This window comes from Larimichthys crocea, chromosome XVII, assembly GCF_000972845.2.
Source record: "Larimichthys crocea isolate SSNF chromosome XVII, L_crocea_2.0, whole genome shotgun sequence".
Taxonomy (NCBI): domain Eukaryota; kingdom Metazoa; phylum Chordata; class Actinopteri; family Sciaenidae; genus Larimichthys; species Larimichthys crocea.
In genome coordinates, this window is record NC_040027.1 from 9,816,532 (window position 1) to 9,841,350 (window position 24,819).

The 24,819-nt window shown below is 44.1% G+C and overlaps 4 protein-coding genes, 1 non-coding gene and 1 pseudogene across 7 annotated transcripts in view; 2 read left to right on the forward strand and 4 right to left on the reverse strand.

The window, feature by feature from the left end:
- LOC104927718 (1-phosphatidylinositol 4,5-bisphosphate phosphodiesterase gamma-1) overlaps positions 1 to 1,451 on the reverse strand; it is a 28,958-nt gene extending 27,507 nt beyond the window's left edge. Inside the window, exon 1 of the mRNA XM_019277496.2 lies at positions 23 to 1,451. Within this exon, the coding sequence (XP_019133041.1) occupies positions 23 to 317 (295 nt within the window). The 5' untranslated portion in view covers positions 318 to 1,451. The remainder of the gene's footprint in view (positions 1 to 22) is intronic.
- Positions 1,452 to 3,158: 1,707 nt separating this feature from the next.
- Positions 3,159 to 10,303, reverse strand: naprt (nicotinate phosphoribosyltransferase). The gene is made up of 13 exons (XM_019277497.2): positions 9,603 to 10,303; positions 7,730 to 7,857; positions 7,560 to 7,642; positions 6,509 to 6,639; positions 6,168 to 6,283; positions 5,786 to 5,982; positions 5,378 to 5,518; positions 5,224 to 5,308; positions 5,061 to 5,141; positions 4,854 to 4,956; positions 4,246 to 4,403; positions 3,783 to 3,890; positions 3,159 to 3,674 (listed from the first exon to the last, which is right to left on the reverse strand). Exons 1-13 carry the CDS (start codon positions 9,898 to 9,900, stop codon positions 3,588 to 3,590), a joined length of 1,716 nt encoding a protein of 571 aa, XP_019133042.1. The 5' UTR covers positions 9,901 to 10,303; the 3' UTR covers positions 3,159 to 3,587.
- Positions 10,304 to 10,847: 544 nt separating this feature from the next.
- cxviih8orf82 (chromosome XVII C8orf82 homolog) lies at positions 10,848 to 13,617 on the reverse strand. The gene is made up of 3 exons (XM_019277498.2): positions 13,259 to 13,617; positions 13,124 to 13,172; positions 10,848 to 11,828 (listed from the first exon to the last, which is right to left on the reverse strand). Exons 1-3 carry the CDS (start codon positions 13,424 to 13,426, stop codon positions 11,332 to 11,334), a joined length of 714 nt encoding a protein of 237 aa, XP_019133043.2. The 5' UTR covers positions 13,427 to 13,617; the 3' UTR covers positions 10,848 to 11,331.
- Positions 13,618 to 13,769: 152 nt separating this feature from the next.
- trnav-aac (transfer RNA valine (anticodon AAC)) lies at positions 13,770 to 13,842 on the forward strand. The gene has a single exon. It is a non-coding gene; the product is annotated as a tRNA-Val (tRNA).
- A 1,032-nt stretch (positions 13,843 to 14,874) lies between these two features.
- On the forward strand, positions 14,875 to 24,773 carry si:ch211-191a24.4 (MARVEL domain-containing protein 3). 3 transcript variants are annotated; one of them, XM_019277493.2, is made up of 5 exons: positions 14,875 to 15,167; positions 15,682 to 15,796; positions 22,400 to 22,518; positions 23,571 to 24,205; positions 24,238 to 24,773. In XM_019277493.2, exons 2-4 carry the CDS (start codon positions 15,693 to 15,695, stop codon positions 24,197 to 24,199), a joined length of 852 nt encoding a protein of 283 aa, XP_019133038.1. In that variant the 5' UTR covers positions 14,875 to 15,167; positions 15,682 to 15,692; the 3' UTR covers positions 24,200 to 24,205; positions 24,238 to 24,773. The 3 variants fall into 3 exon arrangements, with proteins under 3 accessions (XP_019133038.1, XP_019133037.1, XP_019133036.1); XM_019277492.2 differs by having other exon boundaries at positions 14,876 to 15,167; positions 15,691 to 15,796; XM_019277491.2 differs by having other exon boundaries at positions 14,877 to 15,167; positions 15,688 to 15,796.
- On the reverse strand, positions 17,159 to 19,965 carry LOC113747949 (MARVEL domain-containing protein 3-like; annotated as a pseudogene).
- Positions 24,774 to 24,819: the final 46 nt, after the last annotated feature.

Sequence of the window (24,819 nt, forward strand, 5' to 3'; positions counted from 1 at the left end):
CATGTTTTCTGGAAATACTCACGCTCTCCTTCTATTTTGTCCGGGTTTCTGCTCCACACGATCTGCCGCATGTCCTGCTTTATCTGGAAGGTTCTCCTCTCGGGCCGTTGGGACTTCTTCTGGTAGAAGATGGTCATCACCGTCCCCATCTCCAGACTGTGGAGGATGCGGGGACCGGCCTCTGTCCAGTCCAGCATCCTGGAGGCTGTGACCGGACCAGGAGCCCCTGCTGCTGCTGCACCACCACCACCAGCACCGGCGGCGGCGGCCTCCTCGGCACAGCCATTGAGGCAGCCACTGAACCTGGCTGCACACATCTTCACTGCATAGCTACGAGGAAACCTTGCAGAAATCTGGACTGGTTTCTGGGTGAGGATCTTTGAATCACAGATCACTGGATGCACCAGTTATCCAAACATGTCCAAACCAACTGGTGCCAAGCGGAAATCTTGTTATGAACCCACCAGTTTCACATTAAAACACAAGACCTCAGAGCTGAAACACTGGAAACGTCTGAGATGTGAATTATCCCCTGGTCCTCTGGAGGGGGAGTGTATCCCTGTGTTATCCTTTCCAGATGCTTCTGGCAGCACACCAGCGAAATCCACTCGTAGTGAGCTCTCATCACCGCTGGACTCAGGTTTCCACCCTCTCTGCGTCCTCCTGTGTGAGTCCTTCAGTCCACGACAGCAAAGGCGAAGCACAGTCCGGCTTTTCAGTCCAAAACGCGCCGCGTCGTCGCCTCCTGCTGATGCCGCTCGCAGCTCCTGCTGCTCGGGCGGTGGACGAGATGCGTCTGCCTCTTCTCCTCCTCCTCCTCCTCCCGGCGACAAAAGACGCCGAGTTATGTAATGACGAGTCGGGCAAATACCCGGAGGTGGGTGCAGCGTGGCAGCGGAGAGGAGGACGGAGACGGGGACGGGAACCGGCCGGCGCTCTGTGGCGGCTTCACGGAGACGGAGAGACGCGGAGCGGCCGCGGCGAGAACCGTGTGCGCTCTCATCCGCCGAACCATTCTGCTCTCCTCTCCCCTCACACACTCCTCCTTCCCGGGCACGTTACACCGCGGACAGGATGCATTATCCGACGCAGGAGTCACCGTCCAGGAGGCGCGCTGATACCCGCTCCAGAGTCTCCACCCGCGTCCAGGATCTCCGTGTCTGCGCGTCCTCTCAGCTCCAAACGCCAGAGGTCTTGAGAGGAAATTAGGGCTCGGAGACCGGAAAAGCTTGATCAGATTTTTTCTCTCTCTCTCTCTCTTCTCTGTGCTGTAGTATATCTGAGGGAGGATGAGGGGAGTGGAGGGGAGAGAGTCGTAACGGAGAGGAGGAGGAGGAGGAGGAGGAGGCAGAGAGCAGAGCGACCTCCTCGGGTCTCCAGGAGATCTGCAGCCATGGAGGACGAGGCTTGAAGAAAGGAGGTTTTTATTCCTCCAGGGCTGAAGGAGTCAAAGAGGAGGAGAGGGGTCAGACAATAAATAAATAATCTGAAGGAAACTACACAGATTATGTTTCCTTGTTGTGTTTTCTTTGTGTTATAGTAGGTTGGATTTACAGAATATGATATAATAATAATAATAATAATAATAATGAGGCACATTGCCTGCACCCCCAGTTTCAGAGTGTAATCCCACTGTGGTAAATATGGACAGCTTGGTTACATTGTCCGCTCGCCCAGCTCCTGTTCTGGCACAACACTCCCCCACAGATTCGATTGATCTCAGATTCTTTACTTTAGTAAAAGTACTAATAACATAAATACTACAAGTAAAAGCCTGTTTTCAAAACCTGGAAATACTCAAGTAGTACCTCAATTCTGTACTTATTTGAGTAAATGTACTTAGTTACATTACATGCTTACATTGGTGTAACTGTTACAGTTACTCAAGTAAAAGTTCTTCTGAGTTTTTCCAAAATAAAAGCAGAACGTCTGCCCGTAGGCAGCTATGAACTCTGAGTGTTGATGAAACCGTCATGGATGACATCACAGTCTCTCCATGTTTAATCTGCACCATATGTCTGCTGGGTGTACTACCCCTGGTCTGCGCGCAGCCAATCAGAATCCGAGGAAACACTTCTCACATGTCCTGCAGCCGAGAGGCAGGAGGGTGGAGAGTGTTGTAGAAAAGAGATTCAATGAAGAGGAGTGTCACTGAATCCTCCTGAGCCTGGAATTCAAGTCCAAAACTGAAGTTCAAATAGTTGTAGGTACCTTTAAAACTCCAAATATGGTCAGCTCAGGAACTGGAAAGAAGTTTAAATGTGTGCAACAGAAGAAGTTACATTAAAGAAGTATTATGTCAAAGATATTCTGATGTTTTGGTGAAAATGAGTGCAGTTTTTGTTTCAGTTTAAACCTACTGTCACGTCACAATGAACAATGATCTCGAGTTTGGCATTTTGGACGTCACCATTTAGGGATTTTTTGGAGCCAGAAGTTACCATATTTGGATGAGAAACGAGAAACTAAAATATGTTTGTGGTAACATCTATGGAGAGAACAGAATCTGGATTCACATATGATCAGCACTGCCTGGTTTGACAATTTGATCTCTGTGTCGAGGTGGACTTGATGAATGAATGGGACCATAATTTACAAAATCAACATCACACGCATGGAAGAAGACTTAAAACTAGAGACTGAAGCCGTAAACTAATGAGGAAACTGTTAACTGAGGTAATAAATCAACTGAAAAGTCAGCTCATCTCTACATAAAGCACAATACAATCTGACTTCTTTTTGCAGCCAGTGGACGTGCCCCCTGATGGCCATTAAATTAAACTGCAGTCACTTCACTTCACAGACTCACTAATTATATCCCACCGAGGCTTCAATTATATACCATCGGGGGCAAAGGGAGTGACTTGCTGATTACAGATTCACAGATTTTTGTGGAAAGGTTGGTCGTGAGCCGACGGACAGCTGATTAAATGTTGGAGTCAACTGGGAAAAAAGGAGAGTGCGTTAACTTTAAAATGGATTCACGTAACATGAGGTTGCGTGAATGAAGTTTGACTGACTACAAACCTTTAACAGCAATCAGAACTTAATTATTCGTCGTTGTCTTAGTTGGAGTAACACAGTTTGAGAACTAACAGGTTGTAGTTTTGAGTTTTAGCAGCGATCACCAAATAAAAAAGAGATAAAGAGAGAGAACGAAGGTCAGGGCTGTTTAATAGCTTATTTAGATGTTCACATTGATCTGTCCACATAGACAGTGTGTGTGACTGTGCTCCACAGCCGCTTTATCATCATCGTTACAGTTTCTTGTTGAAACCATCAGAGTTTCCAGCAGGAAAAAAAACAAAAAAAAACGTTAAAGTTGGACGGACGTTCTGTTGTCTCTGTTTTATTTACTTCCATCCGTCCCCGCAGAGTACAAAACTCCTCGTAAAATAACTGTTATAGACATTATCTTTGAACGGCACACAGGCCGCGTCACATTCCTGTGTCTGCAGAGTGTTAACACTGTTAGGTTTCATTACACAATGAGGTACTTTTGAAAAGCGTGTCAGTAAAAAGACAACAAAAAAAAAAAGAGTAGTCGATGACAGCAGGAGAGTTGTAAACTAAAGATAATCCTGGCTTTAATTGGCTAAGAGAAAGTTGCTGCTGTTGGAGCTTCCTTTCTGAGTCTCCGTGACCAGGTGATGGAGTTTCTTTGACAGCGCCACCTGGTGGAAGAGAACGCCACAGATAAGAAATCAAAAAACATTTGGGGCTTCTGCGTCTGTGTTCTGTCTTTGTGTATCCAGTCCAGATTCTGTGTGTGTGAGACTCACTGTGTAAGAGTCTGGCTCATGCAGCCTCTTGTGTCGAGGGTGCACAGTCTGCAGGGAGCTCTGGACCTTTGCTCTAGTTTCTGCAGCGCTGCACAGAGGGTGTGTGACCTAGAAAGAGTGGGACACACACACCGAGAAAGATTAGACTCCTACACCGTCCTGCAGTATTGTCTTCTTTTGTACGGTTCAGAAAATAGTTATGAAGGGGCGGCGTTTAGCTCAGCTGACATTAACAAACCCCCCAAACATCCCTGAACTTGCTGCTTTCAAGTGTGTTCATGTAATGAGTGTAGAGAGACAGAGAGAGAGGGAGAATGAGGTTGAATCCAAATTGCAGACTTCATGGGTGTGTCCTCCCCATGAAGCCCAGAGTGTCTACTGCAAGTCCACAAGAGTCCCGACAGACCTTTTGCGATAAGCCACAAAGTAGTTCATGTTGTGAGGATTTCAGGTCTGTCCTCACCTGTCCTTTGATAAACACTTCCTGGCGCAGACAGGTGACCTGAGCTGGAGTGACTGAGGCAGGGGAGTCATTAGATCCCAGAGGGTAGCAGCTCAGAGAGACTCCTGCCACCGGAGGAGACTCCACAGCGAGACACACCAGGTCGAGAAAAGGATGGCCTGCAAACAGGGGAGGAAACAGAGGGAAGTACGTAAACAAACAGGTAACCGATGAAACATGAGCACACTGAGGTGTTTTAGAGTTTAGAGTGTCCCGCTGAATCAGAGTGACCAAGGACGTCAGGGCTCATGGTCAGACAGCTACAGGTGGAGTACAGAAGATAAATGAAATGACCATCCTGTCCTGGGTTGGCGGGTGGGGAAGACGGTCAGTGTTTGTTACAGACAACAACAGAAGACTGTTTACTGTCAACTGAACTGGGCCTCAAACTAATGGTACCACTGACGGTACGTGACCTCCCTCTAGTGGTAAACAGAAGAATGATTAATTCATTTAAAAACATATGAAACCATATTAAAATAAGTTTTTCATTTCCTGTAATATTTTGTTTTAATATCAGCCTGTTAAGAAATTAATCTGAAATTAAAGTAGTGGAGATGAATTCTCACCCTCAGCGTCAACCAGCCTGTACACGCTTTTCCTCCCAGGCACAGTGCTCTTCTTTGGGTCCTCGCTGATCTTCATCCTGGGCCTCCCCCTCACCTCCACCAGCTAACACACACACACACACACACACAGAAATGGCACCATACACATGTTAACATGAGAGGAGACGTGAGTTGGGGGCGTTTAGACGTGCTCTTTTGTCCTTTTACCTTATACACACAGCCCAGCGAGGGCTGCTTTGTGCAGGTGACCAGATGTGTTCCAACACCGACCACGTCGATCTCGTTCTCCTGAAACAGCGATTCACAGAACATCAGGGGGAAGGAAGCTGAAGGCAGAGAGGACGACACTGTTCGTGTTCAGTTCATTTACCATCTTGTTAAGCTCGTCCATGCTTTGCTCTGAGATGTTATTGGTCCCAACGATGATCAGCGAATCGAAGGCAGAGGTGGAGAAACTGAAGAACAAAAGGAGGTTTGAAAAGGAACAGACATATTGATGCACACGCACACACACACACACTCACTGCTCTCTGCAGAGTCTGAACACACGTCGAACATCAACCGACTGCCTGCAGAGGTCCCCGCTGTCCAGACGAACTCCTACAGGCCTGTAGCCGAGTTCACACAGCGCCAAGGCCACAGCGCAGAAGTTCAACAGCCCACTACTGAAATCACACGAATCATCATCCAATACACGTGATATTAATAAAACATGTCCTGTCATTAATGAAAAGAAATGAGTTTAACTGATCAATCAACAACTGTATCACAGATTCACCCCGACCCTGACTGAACACGACCGACACCTGCTAGTAAAAGTTATTCTTAATGTTTGTCACCGGGTAAAATTTGTCACCTGTTATGAATATTATATTCTGTAAACACAGCCCCCCAAATATGACACATCTGATCGACACAACATCACTAGTTACCAGCCAACACTGTAGCTGTCGATCACAGGGAGGAAGTTCTGAGGGTAGGTGATGGCGTAGGACAAGAAGCCAGCCAACTCGCCCTCGCGGATCTTCCCAGGCTCCGCCCTCAGGAGCTCACACACGCGACTCAGCCAGCCCTTCGTCAACGAAATGAAGTCGACGGGATCGGGGTCCCCGTTCAGTGCCACTAGAGTCTGAGCAGAAACATAAAACATTGACATTTAAGCTGCGTGTTACATCTAAATGATCCAGGTGATCACTGACAGAAATGTTTTCTCATGGAGACTGAGCTCTAAACTTACAAACTAAATGACGTGTGTGTTGGTCTTATTAGTTATTGTAAATGATCTAAATTAAAAGATGTTGCATGAGTACTCACTTGTGGCCAGACCTCCTCCAGGGAGGTGAAGGAAGTAACATACGAGTGTGCCATCGTCCCTGCGACAGGGATCCCAAACAGGAAACCAGCCTGAACGTTACTGGTGAGATCGAACCCTGGAAGGCAGATCAGGTAGTGTCAGTCTGTGGGTGTGTCAACATTACCGAGACACACTGAGCCCGAGGCAACACACCTGTAGAGTTCATTTCAGGGCCTCTAGAAAAAGAATTTGCTGCGAACACTTCTGTTGATTTAAAATAACTAATTGTAGCTAACGCGAATACAAACATGGAGAAGAACTGAGTGAACATGAATGTTTAGACAGACCACACAGCGTTCACCTCCAATGTGTGTGTATCGCGAGGCGGTGAGCCCTCCATCCGGTCCCTGAGCCCTCCTGAGGCCCATCTCCAGAAGCCTCCTGCTGGGACCGGCCGCCAGTCGGAAACGTGCAGCGTTACTGCACACCAGACTGACAGCAGAGAAGAGAGAGAGGGAAAAAAGCTGTTTCACGTGTTATAGAGTGATAGATATATAGAGTGAGCCAATAGAGTGATATAAAATGCAAAACTGTGGCCAACCGACTTATGATTATGAAGGTTAATTTATTTATTATTCTACAATACAGGGTTGTACAACAACATCCAGCTGACAAGGAGTATTTTATTGCAGTGAGTCCTTTTACATACAGGATTGCTACATTATTACTATTCTATATCATACTATTTATATAAACTACACTCAACTGAATCAATGGAAAATACAATTAACTATAATTGTACCTATATGATTATAAGACACGATTAAATTGAAATGAAGCGGTCAGCACGCCGTTCAAAGATTGCTCCTCCTGCCCAGCTCATGGTTGAGCGAGCTGGAGAGTGAATGACGAGAGTGAGCAGTGTCAGCGAGAACACACTTGGGGTAGCACACTGGGCGACTGGTGGGAACACGCTCTCTATAACGTACACGTAAACAGATTTAGATTTTTTTATGTGACTAAAACATGTTTTTCTTCTGTGTTGGTCCTCCTCTCTCTGACCGCCGTCTGCTGTGACTAACACACTGACTGAGAAGTTTTACCTCATTCAAACTCTCCCTGAGTAAAGGACCTGAATATTTCTACCTGCATGACAAACCGAGCCGGTTCAAGTTTCTCTAATATGAGGATTTGCTGCTTTTTTTCTGTTTAATTATCACTGTAAAATGATTTGTTTTTGACTTTTTGTTTTTTTGTTATTTGTGCAGCCTGGACTAAAGTTAGAAACAGCAGTAGAGAGAGCTTGTCATCAAACCTGTAATGTCACTTGACTGCTAGGTCGTTTTAGTTCAGGTATGTTGAGCGGATCATCTGTTTTTTCTGTGTGTGTGTGTGTGTGTGTCAGTTGTTACCTGGCGTAGTTAACAAGACACAGTAAACTGGTCTCCAGCAGCTGAACCACAGCCAGTGGACCTGCCACCTCCATCAGAGGCACCTGCAGATGTTTCACACATGCAGCACAAGTTACTCCCTCCGACCCCCCTACAAACAGACCCTATGTGACCTTTGACCTTCAGCTCACCCTCGCAAACACCACAGTTCCCTCTGGGACGGAGCGGAGTGTGACGCCGGAGCAGTCCAGGCCTCGCAGGAATTTGAAGAAGTCTGGGTCGGTGGCCGGGGGCAGGACGGAGCGCAGGAACTCCACATCTGGATCAGCATGTCATTAGCACACACACACACATGTGCTGTTATACAAACATGTGTCGATCACGTGCCTTCCCTTTCCCTCCCACACACACTAAATCTAATAACTTTCTGTACAGTTAATCTAATCCGGCAGCTAACACACTTCTCTGGTGCGACTGGTGAACAAAACATGCTGAGTGTGGCCGTAACAGCTGGTTACAATAGTGGAAAGTAACTTAGTACTTCATTTAAGTACAATTTAGGTACTTTTACTTTAGTTGAACACTTTAAGATTCTTATATTACTCTATTAAGATCCTTTACTTAACAAAAAATACCAATTCAACCATGTTAAATATTCACAAATCCTACTTAAGTACTTAACCGACCCTGGTACATGTACTTAAGTCGAGTATTTACCAGTTCAGAGTGACATATTCTACTTTTTTCTTCACTACATTTATTTATTTGACAGATTCAACTTTAAAGGTCCCATATTTACACTTTTATTACTTTTATTTGAAGTTTTGATATCCAAGAGAACATATGTTTGTTGTTTTAATCATCAAGGAATAAAAAAAACATGCTCCTCTCTCCTTGTATATTAATAAACCTCTCTTATGATTGGCTGAGTGACACATGGCCAACCACAGATATTGCATCCTAACTGGACAGTGGGTCTGGGTGGGCTGTAGGTACAGTCTGTGTTAGGTACTCTCTGTGATGTCACCCACAGGTTTCTGAAGGACTGTTGTGAAACTAAGTGTGGCGGCTCTGGCTGTCTCTATCTTGTACGGTGTTCATTTTAGGACATCCTCAGGTCTCAGACTCAAACGAAAAGGCATCAGAGTCGCAGTCTCAGAAAAACCTTTGTCATCTTCAGACAAAACGGCCTCGTCCTCACATGAAACGTCGTTTGAGTCTGACACCTGAGTCTCAGATCTGAGGATGTCCTAAAATGAACACCGTAGTCTTGACGTCCTTGACGTGGAGCGTGGGTGGAGCTGAGGCGGGTTGAATGAAATCTGGAAACAATCTAACCGGTCGTGGATGACTACACCTGACAGGAAGCAGCTACACCTTTAATGACTCATAACTTTAAGCCTTAATATAACCTGAACAGGTGAGTTGTATATAAATTCACCCTCAGTACAGTTGTCATGGACGGGGAAATTAGCTACAGAGACCAAAACTGTTTTTTGTACCAGGCTGTAAACATGTTTATTTCCGCTGGTTAACATGGGGACTTATGGAGACTGACTCTCTTCTGGATCCAGCTTCAAGTGGACGTTTGAGGAACTGCATTTTACAGAAGTGAGTTTGTGTTTAAACAGCACTTAGATCTATACACACTATAGGACCTTTAAAACGTGTTAGATAACAGTGAAAGGGGGCGCAGCCCTGTCCACATAACAAAGTGAAGTATTTTTAGGTCTGCCCTGTTTGACTGACACACACCTTCATAGATCTTTGTGATTTGCATGTGTGGACTCAGACCTGAGGCTTCAAACCGCTTCACCCGTGCGCACTACACGTTTATGAAACTGTCTTCACAGTCCACAGCACACTGCAGATTCTTCTTATGGGCCAAAGTTCAGAGCTGAACGTCAAGTTCATTCAACACATTCACGTTTTTCCACTGAAAGCCGTCACAGCACAAGTATTGCGCAACCATAACGGAATGCGTAAAAGCCGTGTCTGACCAAAAACAACATGTCTTTAATTCACTGGTTTCAAATAGTTACAGTGGGAGTAATGAAGTCAAACCTTCGTCCGTGAAGTGGAAGCTCCGCAGGAACAGCAGGCAGTCGTGCAGTCCGGCGAAAAGCGAGAAGCCGCCGCCGAACGGATTGTCCCTGAAGAAGAGCTCGAACACGGCGGGCTCCTGGTGCCGGCCGGCCCGCCAGTACGCGTACGCCATGGTGAACTGGTACAGATCCGTGAGCAGCGGGGGGGCCCGGTCCCGGATAGACCGCTCCATAACCCCGCGTGTGTTACCAGACGGCGCTGCCATGTTATCCAAGCCCTGGTTCCAGGTTGACTGATGCCGAGATCTCTGGGACATGAAGTCCTGACTCACCTACTGGAGAGACGGAGAGAGGCAAACACAGCGCGCGTTTGGAGGAACTAGGCTGGACTCCCAGTTTCAGATGGCAGCAAAGTCATTTAGTTTGATTAGCACTTGTTAGTCATCATCCAGGTCAACACATTAATTTGTCTTAGATGAGTTTCACAGAGACAGTGGTGATCCAGGTTCCCCTGTGGTGTCTTCTTGTTTATGTTGGAGCTTCTCCAAACCCCCACTGAAGTCAAAACGCAACTTAGTAAAAGACAAATAACTTCAGAAAATGTGCTTCAGTATGAAAAACAACTGATCCTGATGAATTTAAACTACATATAACTGATGTAGATAAATGTAGTGGACTTAAACAGCTCACAATGGGAATATTTCTGTACCTTAAAGTGGCATATTTGAGGAAATGTACTTTGTTATTTTCCCCTCTACATGTGACAGTTTGTAACAAGCTCAGCTGAAAATATGTTTTGGTCAATAACGCAGCAGGACAAACAGAATTCAGAGTTTTTCACTTTATTCAAGAAGGATCAGGCTTTGAAATTCAGTAGTTTATTCTGAAATACTGATCACACTTAATGTTTTTTAACATGTCGGTTACCAGAAAATGTTCCTGGTGTATGTGTGGAAGAAAATTAAATACTGTTTTCTATGCGAGCACACCAGTGTATCCATAATGCATATTTAATATTCTGTAAAGTTTCACCTTTAGTTGTTTTTATAAATATGTTACATATTTGTAGGTTATGTAATATTCTGGTTATATTCTGCAGTTTGATGTAGAACCATCTCTTTAGCTAAATCTGCTGTAATTGACCCTTAATCAGCCCCACCACCTTTTGCTCTGTGCTCCAATCACAGTTGAGCAAGCCTGGGTCAACTTTCCTGTACATGTAATGTCATACATAATGTATGATCTGACTGTAAATATCGGTTTCTTTTTTAAATCATCCTCAAAATGTGGTTGTTTTTCTAACATAGACAAGCTGACACACAGCGTATCTGAATACAGCAAAGGAGAGAGTGGGAGTGTTGTGGGTTTGAGTTCATTAACATTTAATCTGAATTGCGTGTGACTAAATCTCTGCAGACACCATGAATCTGTCCCAATGTTAAAAGCAGCTTTCAGCCTCTTTCTGTCTCTCAACCACTCCAGGATGACAGATATAGTCTAACATGTTGTGAGGTGACACCTTCTGAGTGTTAATCCTTCACCCTGGAAAGTTCTTCAGAACCATAAATGTGATTCAGGTTATTCCAGGGAATCAAAAAGCCAATCAACTCCTTCTCACTCGTCATATAATTAAGATAGGAGCACACATCAGCGCAGGCTTCAAACAGTAAAATCACTCTGTGATCACAGCTGTTCATCCTTTCCCTCTACAGTATTTTCTACAGTACACCTTTGACCAGTTCTGCTCATTATCCCAGTTCTCCCTGCTGACCGTTGCCCTCCTCCACAGTGGGGAGGCTTCCTGCGAGCTCATTGGTCAGTTTGTGCTTGTGACCCCCCCAGAGGAAGTGTGTGGGCTGTCCTGATTGACCGTCCTCTGGAGCATAAACAAAGAACGGGCTGAGCTCGATGGCCAGAGCCGACCTGATGAGGCCGACCCCCCCTCCGCGCTCCGAGCAGGGGTGGTAAACTCGTCCACTGACGGGGTGCATGAACAGCGCCTCCGGGCGGAACGGGACGCACAGCTTCTCCGCCCCGCCGCAGTACGACAGCAGCTCCTGACCCTCCATGACCCCCTTCAGCCCAGCGGGACTCTGCAGCAGGTGGGTGAAGACCACAGGACGGTCGTCGCAGCGCAGGAAGTTCCTCTCCCTGCCACACAGGGACAAGAAGGGGAAGTCCTCCTCATAGCGACCGCTCTGATTCGACTTCAGCCGACTGAAGAAGAAGACCAGGAACTGTTTATCTGGTGACAAAGAAACAGGGAGGACGAGGAGCTGCTGGGTGATGAAGCATCAGGAACATCAGGTTATTCAAAGAGTTTCGCTCTACTGCTAATTACACTGGGGAACAATTTGAAAAAGAAATCTGTTGAGTTAGATTTTTATGCTGATTCCAAGATTGCAGTCAGTTTTTTTCCAGCACGTCAAGTTTTTTCTCCACAGCTGACCCTCCAGATAAACAAAGTTCCACTGATCAGCTGTAGTAAGACTTGCCAGCTGGTCACGACTGGACTCATCTACAGCGACGTGGCAACTTGTTTATGCAGTCACAGTTGAGACAGTGCGGTGAGAGGTGTGTGCAGCTCCCAATAGGTCAGTACTGTCAATATCTGCAAACAGAAAGCTGGCATAGTAGAATGAAGAGGATCTGTGCTGGCTTTCCTCTTAATATTGTAACCATGGGCATACCGTTGTAAGTTCTATTTGGTTTGATGCTGTTTTTGTAGTTTTCAAAGATCTTAGTGTTTGATTTCCATAGGTATATATTTCCTTTGTTCCAGATCATGTCTGCTCCTGCTACTCCTCGTCGTAAACGCCTAAAACAACCCTGACTCCTTTTGCTATATTTGTGGTAGTTTCATCATTCCAAGTCAGAGGAAAGCAAACATCAGTGCATTTGTCAAACAAGCATATTTTACATATTTTAAAGTAAAACTCTGTGATCAAGACAACAAGACATGGCAGCAGCCTCACAAAGTGTGCAAGCAGTGTGTGGAGAGTTTACAGATGTGGAACAAAGGAACACGTGAAAAGTTGGCATTTGGTATCCCCAAAAAGATCATTGACTGTTACTTTTGTTTAGTGAAAACAAGCACGTATCTGTTAGGTACAGTATTTTTCATATTTTTTAAGAAAACCGGGATCCTACAGTTCAAAAACTTGACGTGATAGAGAAAAACTGAGATCCGTTTTGGATTCTGCACCCAAAAAATGAGTTAAAAACAGCCGTCAGACTTAACTCAACAATGATTGTGTTGCCCAGTGTTTTAGTCACAATATCCAGACTTCACTCAACCAATAACAAAGTATTGTCTTTGTATGTAAAGCCTGACATATCTGATGCCTCTGTGCCGTAGACTCAAACCCACATACAAACTTTATTTTTCTTGTTATGATGCTGCCACATGTTATTCATTCATTCATTGATCTGTTGTCAAACTCAAACATGATGTGTTGCAGCTGATGCCAGCTCCTCCTGACTGTGGGATCCATGGTGATCATGCATGTTTATAAACTGTTTTATAAGCTGCGTGTTTACCTTTGAAACAGGTGACAAAGTTCTTCACTTTGGTGTCATCGAGGAACAGCTGTAAGTCGAGCACACAGCAGCGTTATGATGATGTCAGATGATGGTTTTAAAGTTTTTTGTTTTGTGTCGGTTTGACACGCTCACCTGTCCTTGGTGGTCGATGTAGTAGAAGTATTCTCGGATACGAGGCTCCGGGCTCTGGCCCTGGATGTATGTAGCAGCGGCGGCTCTGCAGGCGGTGTAGCCGGCGGGCAGGCAGCGCAGAGCGGTCAGACCTCTGCGGCTGAGAGCCGCTGTCCGGAGGAACAACATGAAGACGGAAACACGGAGAAACACTAACGTGTTAACCGGTGCACCGTTAAATAAAGAGACGTTACGCAACTTCAGCTGTCCTCATGTTATTGTTTACAGCTGCGTCACAGGGACAACCCGGAAACATTTAACTGTTTAAGATTTGACTGTCGCCGCCTGGTGGACACCGACGGTACTTTATTTTATTACAATGACACAGCGCACTAAAGGTATTTCCCAACATTATGAGAGGATATATATGTTATATACACATCTATTCATTTATTAATATCCTCGTTTAAAGTCTTTTGTTGTCATAATCAATCAAACTTTAAGTTTACAGGACTGAACCGTGGGATACAGCGTTTCCGTAGTGTAGTGGTTATCACGTTCGCCTAACACGCGAAAGGTCCCCGGTTCGAGACCGGGCGGAAACATGTGTTACTTTTTTATTTTTTATTTTTTATTGTAGAGCTAAAACATGCCACCGAACTGATAACACTGTGAAACAATTAAAGCCGAATGTAGAAAAATAGTTAAAAATAAAACGGTTAAAAAGCAACATAGCAATAACACTATCTTATAATAAAAGAAGAGTTAAAAAACGTGAAGGTTCACTTGTCATATATGTACTGTATACGGGATATATCTATTTACAGAGTGGTTACAGGTGGTTACACAAAATAAATGACCAGAAAGCCTCATGAAGTGTTTTTGGTTAAAAATATTATTCAATTATATTTATTTTGTGTCTGACTGAATGTTGTTGTTTTTAACCCAGTTTTAAACATTACATGAATATGTAAAATAATAATGTAATTTCGACTTAATCGACTAATCGCTGGAGCTCACGGTCGCCTGGATGTCACAGACTTATATAATATGAATTAATGCGTGAGCAGCCTACATGTTGCATCTGTCAGAGAGTTATATTGTCTGAATACAACAGAGCTCTTCAGGGAGCTGCGTGTAAATCTCTTAGTGGATAAAAGAAGCACATAAATAACAGCACTCCTCCACAACACAGGCAGACAGACAGGCTGTGCAGACAGTCAGGCTGTGCAGACAGACAGGCAGGCTGTGCAGGCAGGCAGGCTGTGCAGACAGACAGACAGACAGACAGGCTGTGCAGACAAACAGACAGATAGACAGACAGGCTGTGCAGACAAACAGACAGGCTGTGCAGACAGACAGACTGTGCAGACAGACAGGCTGTGCAGACAGACAGACAGACTGTGCAGACAGACAGGCTGTGCAGACAGACAGACTGTGCAGACGGACAGACTGTGCAGACAGACAGACAGACAGACAGACAGACAGACAGACAGGCTGTGCAGACAGACAGACAGACTGTGCAGACAGACAGACAGGCTGTGCAGACAGACAGACAGACAGACAGACAGACAGGCTGTGCAGACAGACAGACAGACAGGCTGTGCAGACAGACAGACAGTATAAACAGAGGCTTCTTCGGGCTGACCGCAGACAAAGCGGCTGATTGAGACGAGCTGCTGATTTAACTTCATCCAGACAAACTGAGCAGAGAAGCTGTGACCGGAGGATCCATCCACCTACCTGACGCTGCACGCCTCCTCCTCCTCCTCCTCCTTCCTCCTCCTCCTTCACTCCTTCCTCCTTCCTCCGCCTCCAGGTAGGGTGGAGTTTCTACCTGGACTCTGACAACACACAACAGAGTGAGGGAAGGGTTCAACAATGGCGTTATAGTCGGACTTCGGAGCTCTTTTATCGACTTATCTTCACAGTAAGTTCACTTTTAATTTAATAACTTAATTAAATCTGCGCACTTCATTAGAGAACGTCTTTTAAAGCTAATTAAAGAAGCTAACGCACCGAGCGACGTGTTTGAACTACACACCTGCTTCCATTGTTGCTGGACTTTGTAGTTCAGGAAGTTTTCTTCTTGATTAAAAAGTGTTAAATTAGTTTATTTTCCATTAAAAGCTGCATTTAATGACGATATCAACCATTTATGAACTGAACGCTGCTTTAACGTTTACGGCGTTCTGACGTGACGTAAGCGACGTCAACGGTCGAAGCTCGACGAACTCTGACGAACTCTGACGAAGTTTGTCGATTATTTGAAATTAACCGTTTTAACGGTTAATTTCAAATAACCGTTAAAACGGTTAATTTCAAATAATCGTTTTAACGGTTAATTTCAAATAATCGACAAACTTCGTCAGAGTTCGTCGATGTTTCTCCAGCAGTAAACCTTTAACACTTTCTGTGTGGTTCATGTTATGTGTCTCTTTCTGGTCCAGCAGGTATGAGCCAGCCGCCCCGTGCACACCGGGCACACCGGGGGGAGAGAAACGGAGACAACCGACACTACCGAGACTCCCACGATGACCGGCGATCATCACCGGACAGGTGGGAGGAAGGTGGAGGGTAACCCACCGTGACAGCGACACCACCTTCTCCTGTCAGACTGGTGCAAAGAAAACTTAGTATAGGATTAATTAAAAGCATTAGATAATGCCTCATTTGCATATTATAACTTAAAAGTACATAAAACCTGTGATACAAAAATAATTTATGAAATTCATGATGATTTCTGTCAGTTGAAATATTTACCGTATTCACCATGTATCTCAAAACGTGAAATTTACAATACACATCTTTAAAAAATGTTATATATATATTTGAACTCCATTGTGGTGACAGCGGATGTCATGGCTGGCAGGAGAAGGAGCAGAGGAAGACTAACATCTGGACACAGCTGGGAGGTGCTGTGGTGCCCCCTGAAGGCTGGTTTGTTTAACACATGAAGGGAACAACTGGGAATATTCTCACACCGATGGTTTAATTTGAGTACATTCATACAGAACAGTACAAAAACATTGACATCAAACATTAATAAACGTGTTAGAAACAAACAGTCTCTGGGCCACAAACATCCTGACGCTGACAGCAGTGAAATTAAAACACTCGGATCTACAGGAAGGCTGTTACTGATATATCTAATGAGCTGCATGTGGAAGATAAACTTTTTAATTACAGTTTCATCAGTTTCTCCTGCAGTGTGTGTAAAAGCATCAACACTGTCAGGACGGAAAGAAACTTTATTACAACAGGCAGCTTTATTCACAAGTCCAAAACATGTTTCCTCCAACTACGGAGCCTCTGAAGGGTCACGGTCATAGTTTAGTCCAGTGAACATGATATGTGCTCATAATCAGCTTCACTGTAGCTGTTTAAGATGACACGAGCTCAGGTCCTCTGTGATGAAAGTTTATATTATGATTTAAGATATAAAGTTCTATAAATGTGACAGGAGCAGGGCACAGTGAAGACCTGAACGCTCTGCTTGTGTTAAAACAACCAAAGAACAACGAGAACACACTATCTGACAAAAAAAGACGGCTATAAAGTATTTATCATGGTTAAAAATAATTTAAAAAAAATACATTAGTATTAAAGGTTCTTAAAATGAAACTAAAATCTGCTCCAAATCCCTCCTTTGACACAGTTACTGCGTTCACTGTTCGGTTTTTCATTTGTTCCGTGTTATTGAATATAAATCTGGCGGTTTACTCGATGATAGAAAAGGTCGCCATGTTCGTCTTCTTCTTTGGATCAGAGAAAAAATGATTAGACGTCACTCCATCTTTCAGGAGCTCTGTCGTTGAAAAACATTAAATTATTTCTTGTCACATTATTATAAACTCAGTACTTTTTCCACGTCAGGGTCCAGTTCAGCCTGAGCCTGCTTCATGACACAGAAGACCTGAGTCAGTCCCACTCACACAGATGTGATCCGGCTCTCATCGGCCGTGGTCGGCTCCTGTCTTTCCGCTCCTGCAGGTACCGCCTCACGCCTCTGATGGCCTGATCGTGAGCACCGTGCCGGCGGTGTACAGGATGGCCGTGATGAGCCCGAACAGAGCCACGGCGGCGTCCGCCCCGCTCACGTTGCAGCTCATCCAGGTGTAGCCGTTGCGAGCGTACAGCCTCTCGCGCTGCTGACACACGTCTGTGGCGTTCACCCCGATGATGAAGTGCAGGTAGAGCCCCACGGCCACGACGTACGCCGCCGCGCCCAGCGCCTGAAACACCAGCGCTCCGTAACAGAAGCTTCTTGGACATCATGTGGGGCGGTTTGGTCCCGGAGACCACAACAGCAGCGAGAGAACCCCGAGGGCAGGCTGAAGGCGATGCCGCGTAGATGCCCGGCGTCTCAATCTGACTGTACTGCATGCCAGCTCTCGAACCTTCTGCAGCTCCGTGCCCTGCAGGTTGAAGTTGGAGTTGATGTTGAAGCCGCCAGCCCGGCCGCAGAGGACATGCCGAGGTCACCATCTGAGCTGCGACCACGCAGACAGGACCAGGCTGTTGGTCAGCACGAGCAGATCAACACGATGCCTGAAAGGACACGAAGCAGGTCAGGACACAAAAACACCAACAAAGACAGGCCCTTAACTACTGAGCCTATATATTGTAGATTACCTAATAAGGTGATGGACACACACACAACACCTGAGCCAGCATATGAGCATGATTGATCTTTGGATCTTAATTATCCTGTGTGTAATCACTGGAAGTGTAGATATAAAACAGACTGAGGTTCAGAGGTGGGAGGGCCACAAATCTGCTCATAAACGAACAAACAATCATGAGATCAGTCTAAGAATGATCGTGAGCGTTTATGCTTGCCTTGGAAATAGTTGAGGAAACAAAACTAAACAAATTAAATATTTATTCAGTCACAGCGATCTTTGATCTCATGTTACTGTGCATAAAAATACGCTCCATCGAATACAGCAGACGGATTTACATTTACAGATCGATACTAGTGTTTAATACAGGAATCATGGATTAAAAAAATAAAATAATAGTTGTTTAGTTGTTTAGTTGTTTGTGAGCGCTGACCTTTGGCTCAGTATTGAGTACAGCATCATGTGATCACAGAGCTACAAATAAGGTTATTTTTTATTATTATACAGCTCTGTTAAGTAACTCATTAACTTTAAACGTGTTCTTTCAGCCTTGTCACTATTTTATGTGAGCTAAAAAAACAAATACTGTGCATGTTCTGTCATGTATGGACGTCAGCATGTTGTAATGATCCAACACATGCAAGGCAGACTACACTTTGTGTTTTTTCCTCATCCAGATAACGTGTCCGGGTACTGGTCACGTTTTTCCAGGTCAGCAGGTGTAAAAGGGTCAAATGTCCCGTTATTAACATTCCTCGAGGATCAACTCTTTTGTTTCCAAAGCGATCAGATCGTGTGATCAGTCTATGAAGAGTTCAGCTTTCTCTTCATTAAAGGAGAGAAGTCATGCACACCGCAGAGAACCGGTCCGTCCAGTATCACAGAAAGGAAGGACTGAGCTGCAGTGAGACGAAACCAAAGTCCGCCCTGATACTTCTCTCTGATCCGGACTCACCTCTCCGTGAACAAATGTAGGTGCATTTGGACTGCTGGTGCTCCACTCGGGGGGCTTCCCGGCATGTTTGGGAGGAGAGTCAGCTTCTCTGGGGTAGTATGGAGGTCGAGAGGAAGACCTGGAACATAGAAACACACGTGAAGACACTGAGAAGCTTTCTAACATTGTTACAACACTACTAGCTATGTGACTGACAGGAATTATATTAAAGGAGTTATCTTTATGCATAAAGTGTTTTTGAAATCATTTCACATGCTGACAAATACAAATGTTTAGTTTGATCTAACCTCAACAACTCTACCTCAAATGGTGTTATACTGTTGTGTGTTTCTATTTAATGTATATACTTGTTTTTTAAATTAAATTGCCTTAACTAATATATAATATATAATATTATATATATATATAATATATATATATTTGAATCCTTGAAGGGAAGATACTACAAATAGAAACGTCTCCAGTTGATCACTTACATTGAGACAATTATTTCTTTGTATTACAGGTTTTCTGAGAATGTATGTTTACATATGCAAATGAGGCATATCTCATTAAAATTGTGCTAATTTGCAGACATTACAACATAAACTGAACATGGGATGAATCCAGGTTCAAAACTGACAAAGTTCTTGTTTAGTTTTTGTCAACACGTTAAGTTTTTACGAGGACATCGCTCCATAAATCGAAAATACTGTCAACAGCCATAAAAAAAAAGAAATTTGCTATATTTTTATAATTAATTGTTGTATAAATCCTAAAACCTTCAGAATATAGACAAGGAATCAAACTGAAGTGCAGATTTGTGACTCATTGTGTGTGGTCTGTTATATATATATATATATATTAATTATATACAGCTTTTTAAAGATATGTAATTGTAAATTTCACGTTTTGAGACACTACATGGTGAATACGGTAAACATTTCAACTGACAGGAAATCACCATGAATTTCATAAAATTATTTTTGTATCACAAGTTTTTTGTACTTTTAAGTTAAAATATGCCAACATGAGGTATTATCTAATGCTTCTAATTAAACCTATACTAAGTTTTCTTTGCACTCAGCTGACAGGAGAAGGTGGTGTCGCTGTCACGTGGGTTACCCTCCACCTTCCTCCCACCTGTCCGGTGACGGTTCGCCGGTCATCGTGGGAGTCTCGGTATGTCGGTTGTCTCCGTTTCTCTCCCCCGGTGTGCCCGGTGTGACGGGGCGGCTGGCTCATACCTGCTGGACCAGAAAGCGACACATAACATGAACCACACCGAAAGTGTTGAAGGTTTACTGCTACAAAAACATCAAACGAACTCTGACGAAGTCTGTCGATTATTTGAAATTACCGTTAAAACGATTATTTGAAATTAACCGTTAAAACAAAGAAATATAAAATATATATATATTATATTTCTTTGTTTTAACGGTCCGATTATTTGAAATTAAACCGTCGATTAAAGCTAAACGGTCGATAATTTGAAAAATAACCGTTAAAACAAATATAATATATATTCTTTGTTTTAAGGTTAATTTCAAATAATCGACCGTTTAGCTTTAACGTTAAAAAACGGTTAATTTCAAATAATCGACAAACTCGTCAGAGTTTCGTACGGCTTCGACCGTTGACGTCGCTACGTCAGTCAGAACGCCGTAAACGTTAAGCAGCGTTAAGTCTCATAAAATGGTTAATATCGTCCATTAAATGCGCTTTTCGAATGGAAAAATAACACTAATTTTACAACTTTGTTAATCAAGAAGAAAACTTCCTGAAATACAACAGTCCAGCAACAATGGGGAGCAAGTGTGTAGTCCAAACACGTCGGCTCGGTGCGTTAGCCTTCTTATATAGCTGTTTTAAAGACGTTCGCTAAGAAGTGCGCAGATTTAATTAATTATTAAATTAAAGTGAACTTACTGTGAAGATAGAGTCGCTAAAAGAGCTGCGAAGTCCGACTTAACCATAACGCCAGTTTTTGAACCTTTCCCTCACTCTGTTGTGTGTTTCAGCAGTCCAGGTGAAACTCCACCTACACGGGAGGAGGAGGAGAGGAGGAGGCGGAGGAAGGAGGAGAGGAGGGGGGAGGAGGCGGCAGCTGTCCGGTAGTGGATGGATCTCCGGCCACAGCTCTCTGCTCAGTTGGTCTGGATTAAGTTTAAATCATCAGCTCGTCTGAAATTTTCAGCCGCTTTGCTGCGGTCAGCCCGAAGAAGCCTGCTGTTTACTCTTCTGTCGTTCTGCAACAGCCGTCTGTCCGTCGTCTGCCTGTCTGCACGCCTGTCTGTCTGCCCGGCCCTGTCTGTCTGTCTGTCGGTCTGCCTGTCTGCACAGCCTGCCTGTCTGCCAGCGCCTGTCTGTCTGTTGTCTGTCCTGCACAGCCTGCCTGTTGTCTGACAGCCCTGTCTGGTCTGTCTGTCTGTCGCTTGAACGGCCTGTCTGCACAGCCTGTCCCTGTCTGTCTGCACAGCCTGGCTTCCTGTCTTTCTGTCTGTCTGCTGTTCTGTTCTGCCTGTGTTTGTGTGGAGGGCTGTATATTTATTGTGCTTCTTTTATCCCAAGAGATTTACACGCAGGCTCCCTGAAGAGCTCTGTTGTATTCAGACCAAATATAAACTCTCTGACAGATTGCAAACATGTATGCTGCTCACGCATTAATTCATATTATCTCAAGTCTGGACATCCAGCAACATGAGTCTCCAGCGATTAGTCCATTAATCGGACAGAATGATATTAGTTTTCACATTATTATTTTCCTACATTAATGTAATGTTTAAAACTGGGTTATAAAAAAACAAAAAAACATTTAGTCAATATATTGAATAATATTTTTAACTGACAACCTTCAATGAGGCTTTTCAGGTCGATGTTATTTTGTGTGAACCACACTGTAGCCACTCTGTAAATAGCTATATAACCGAGATACAGTACATAGTAGTGAAAAGTGAACCTTAACGTAAGCTCCCTTTTTTTGAACTCTTCTTTATATTTAGATAGTATATTGCTATGTGGTTTTTTATCCGGTTTTATTTTTAACTAGTTTTCTACATTAGGCTTTAATTGTTTCACAGTGTTTATCAGTTCGGTGGCATGTTTAGCCTAAAAAAAAAAAAAGGTACACATGTTTTCCGCCCGGTCTCGACCGGGGAACTTTCGCGTGTTAGCGAAAATTATTCAAGGATTCAAGGATTCAAGGAGTTTTTGTTGTCATTGCAGCACATGTAAAACATGGGATGAAACGAAATTGGTTTCCCCTGGTCCCGGAGCAGCCCAATATAAAATATTATTTAAAAAAAAGAAAAACAAAAAATATATATATATAGAATATATAATATAAAAAGTAAAGGCAAATTTAAATTTCAAAAACAAGTATATACAATAAATAGAAGAACAACAACAGTATAACACCATGTTGAGGTTAAAGATCAAATGAAACATTTGTATTTGTCAACATGTGAAATGATTTCAAAAACACTTTATGCATAAAGATATCTCCTTTAATATAATTTCCTGTCAGTCGACATAGCTAGTAAGTGTTGTAAACAAATGTTAGAAAGCTTCCTCGGTGTCATCACGTGTGTTTCTATGTTCCAGGTCTTCCTCTCGGCCTCCGTACTACCCCAGAGAAGCTGACTCTCCTCCCAAACATGCGCGGGAAGCCCCCCGAGTGGAGCACCAGCAGTCCAAATGCACCTACATTTGTTCCAGGAGAGGTGAGTCAGGATCAGAGAGGAAGTATCAGGGCGGACTTTGGTTTCAGTCTCACCGCAGCTCAGTCCTTCCTTCTGTGAATACTGGACGGACCGGTTCTCTGCGGTGTGCATGACTTCTCTCCTTTAATGAAAGAGAAAGCTGAACTCTTCATAGACTAATCACACGATCCTGATCGCTTTGGAAACAAAAGAGTTGATCCTCGAGGAATGTTAATAACGGGACATTTAGAGCCCTTTTACACCTGCTGACCTGGAAAAACGTGACCTGTACCCGGACTCGTTATCTGGATGAGGAAAAACACAAGGTGTAGTCTGCCTTGCATCGTGTTTGGATCATTACAACATGCTGACGTCCACACACGACAGAACATGACACAGTATTTGTTTTTTTAGCTCACATAAAATAGTGACAAGGCTGAAAGAGACACAATTAAAGTTAATGAGTTACTTAACAGAGCTGTATAAATAATAAAAATAACCTTTATTTGCAGCTCTGTGATCACATGATGCTGTACTCAATACTGAGCCAAAGGTCAGAGCTCATACAAGCACAGAACTATTTTATTTTATTTTTTAAATCCATGTTTCCTGTATTAAACACTAGTATCGATCTGTAAATGTAAAATCCGTCTGCTGTATTCGATGGAGCGTATTTTTATGCACAGTAACACGAGATCAGGGATCGCTCTGACTGAATGAATCTTTAATTTAGTTTTGTTTTGTTTCCTCAACTATTTCCAAGGCAAAGCATAAACGCTCATGATCATTTCTTAGACTGATCTCATGATTGTTTATTCATTTATGAGCAGATTTGTGGCTCTCCAACCTCTGAACCTCTGTCTGTTTTATATCTACACTTCCAGTGATTACAGCGCCAGATTACACACAGGATAATTAAGATCCAAAGATCAATCAGTACTCATATGCTGGCTCAGGTGTTGTGTGTGTGTCCATCACTTTGCTTGGGTGATCTACAATATATAGGCTCAGTAGTTAAGGGCCTGTCTTTGTTGGTGTTTTTGTGACTCCTGACCTGCTTCGTGTCCTTTCAGGCATCGTGTTGATCTGCTCTGTGCTGACCAACAGCCTGGTCCTGATCTGCGTGGTCGCAGCTCAGATGGTGACCTCCGGCATGTCCTCTGCGGCCGGGCTGGGCGGCTTCAACATCAACTCCAACTTCAACCTGCAGGGCACGGAGCTGCAGAAGGTTCGAGAGCTGGACATGCAGTACAGTCAGATGAGAGCGCCGGGCATCTACGGCGGCATCGCCTTCAGCCTGACCCTCGGGGTTCTCTCGCTGCTGTTTGTGGTCTCCGGGACCAAACCGCCCCACATGATGTCCAAGAAGCTTCTGTACGGAGCGCTGGTGTTTCAGGCGCTGGGCGCGGCGGCGTACGTCGTGGCCGTGGGGCTCTACCTGCACTTCATCATCGGGGTGAACGCCACAGACGTGTGTCAGCAGCGCGAGAGGCTGTACGCTCGCAACGGCTACACCTGGATGAGCTGCAACGTGAGCGGAGCGGACGCCGCCGTGGCTCTGTTCGGGCTCATCACGGCCATCCTGTACACCGCCGGCACGGTGCTCACGATCAGGACCATCAGAGGCGTGAGGCGGTACCTGCAGGAGCGGAAAGACAGGAGCCGATCGCGGCCGATGAGAGCCGAGATCACATCTGTGTGAGTGGGACTGACTCAGGTCTTCTGGTGTCATGAAGCAGGCTCAGGCTGAACTGGACCCTGACGTGGATAAAAGTACTGAGTTTATAATAATGTGACAAGAAATAATTAGACTCCTGAAAGGTGGAGTGACACTTCTAATCATTTTTACTCTGATCCAAAGAAGAAGACGAACATGGCAACCTTTTCTATCGTCGAGTAAACGGCCAGATTTATATTCAATAACACGAGAACAAATGATAAACCGAACAGTGAACGCAGTGACTGTGTCAAAGGAGGCAGATTTTAGTTTTCATTTTAAGAACCTTTAATACATAATGTATTTTTTTTTATTATTTTTAACCATGATAAATACTTTATAGGCGTCTTTTTTGTCAGATCGTGTGTTCTCGTTGTTCTTTGGTTGTTTTAACACAAGCAGAGCGTTCAGGTCTTCACTGTGCCCTGCTCCTGTCACATTTATAGAACTTTATATCTTAAATCATAATAGAAACTTTCATCACAGAAGGACCTGGGCTCTGTGTCATCTTAAACAGCTACAGTGAAGCTGATTATGAGCACATATGTTCACTGGATGGAGGATAGCTGTGGGTGTGTGTCTGACTTCACGATCAGTGAATGTTA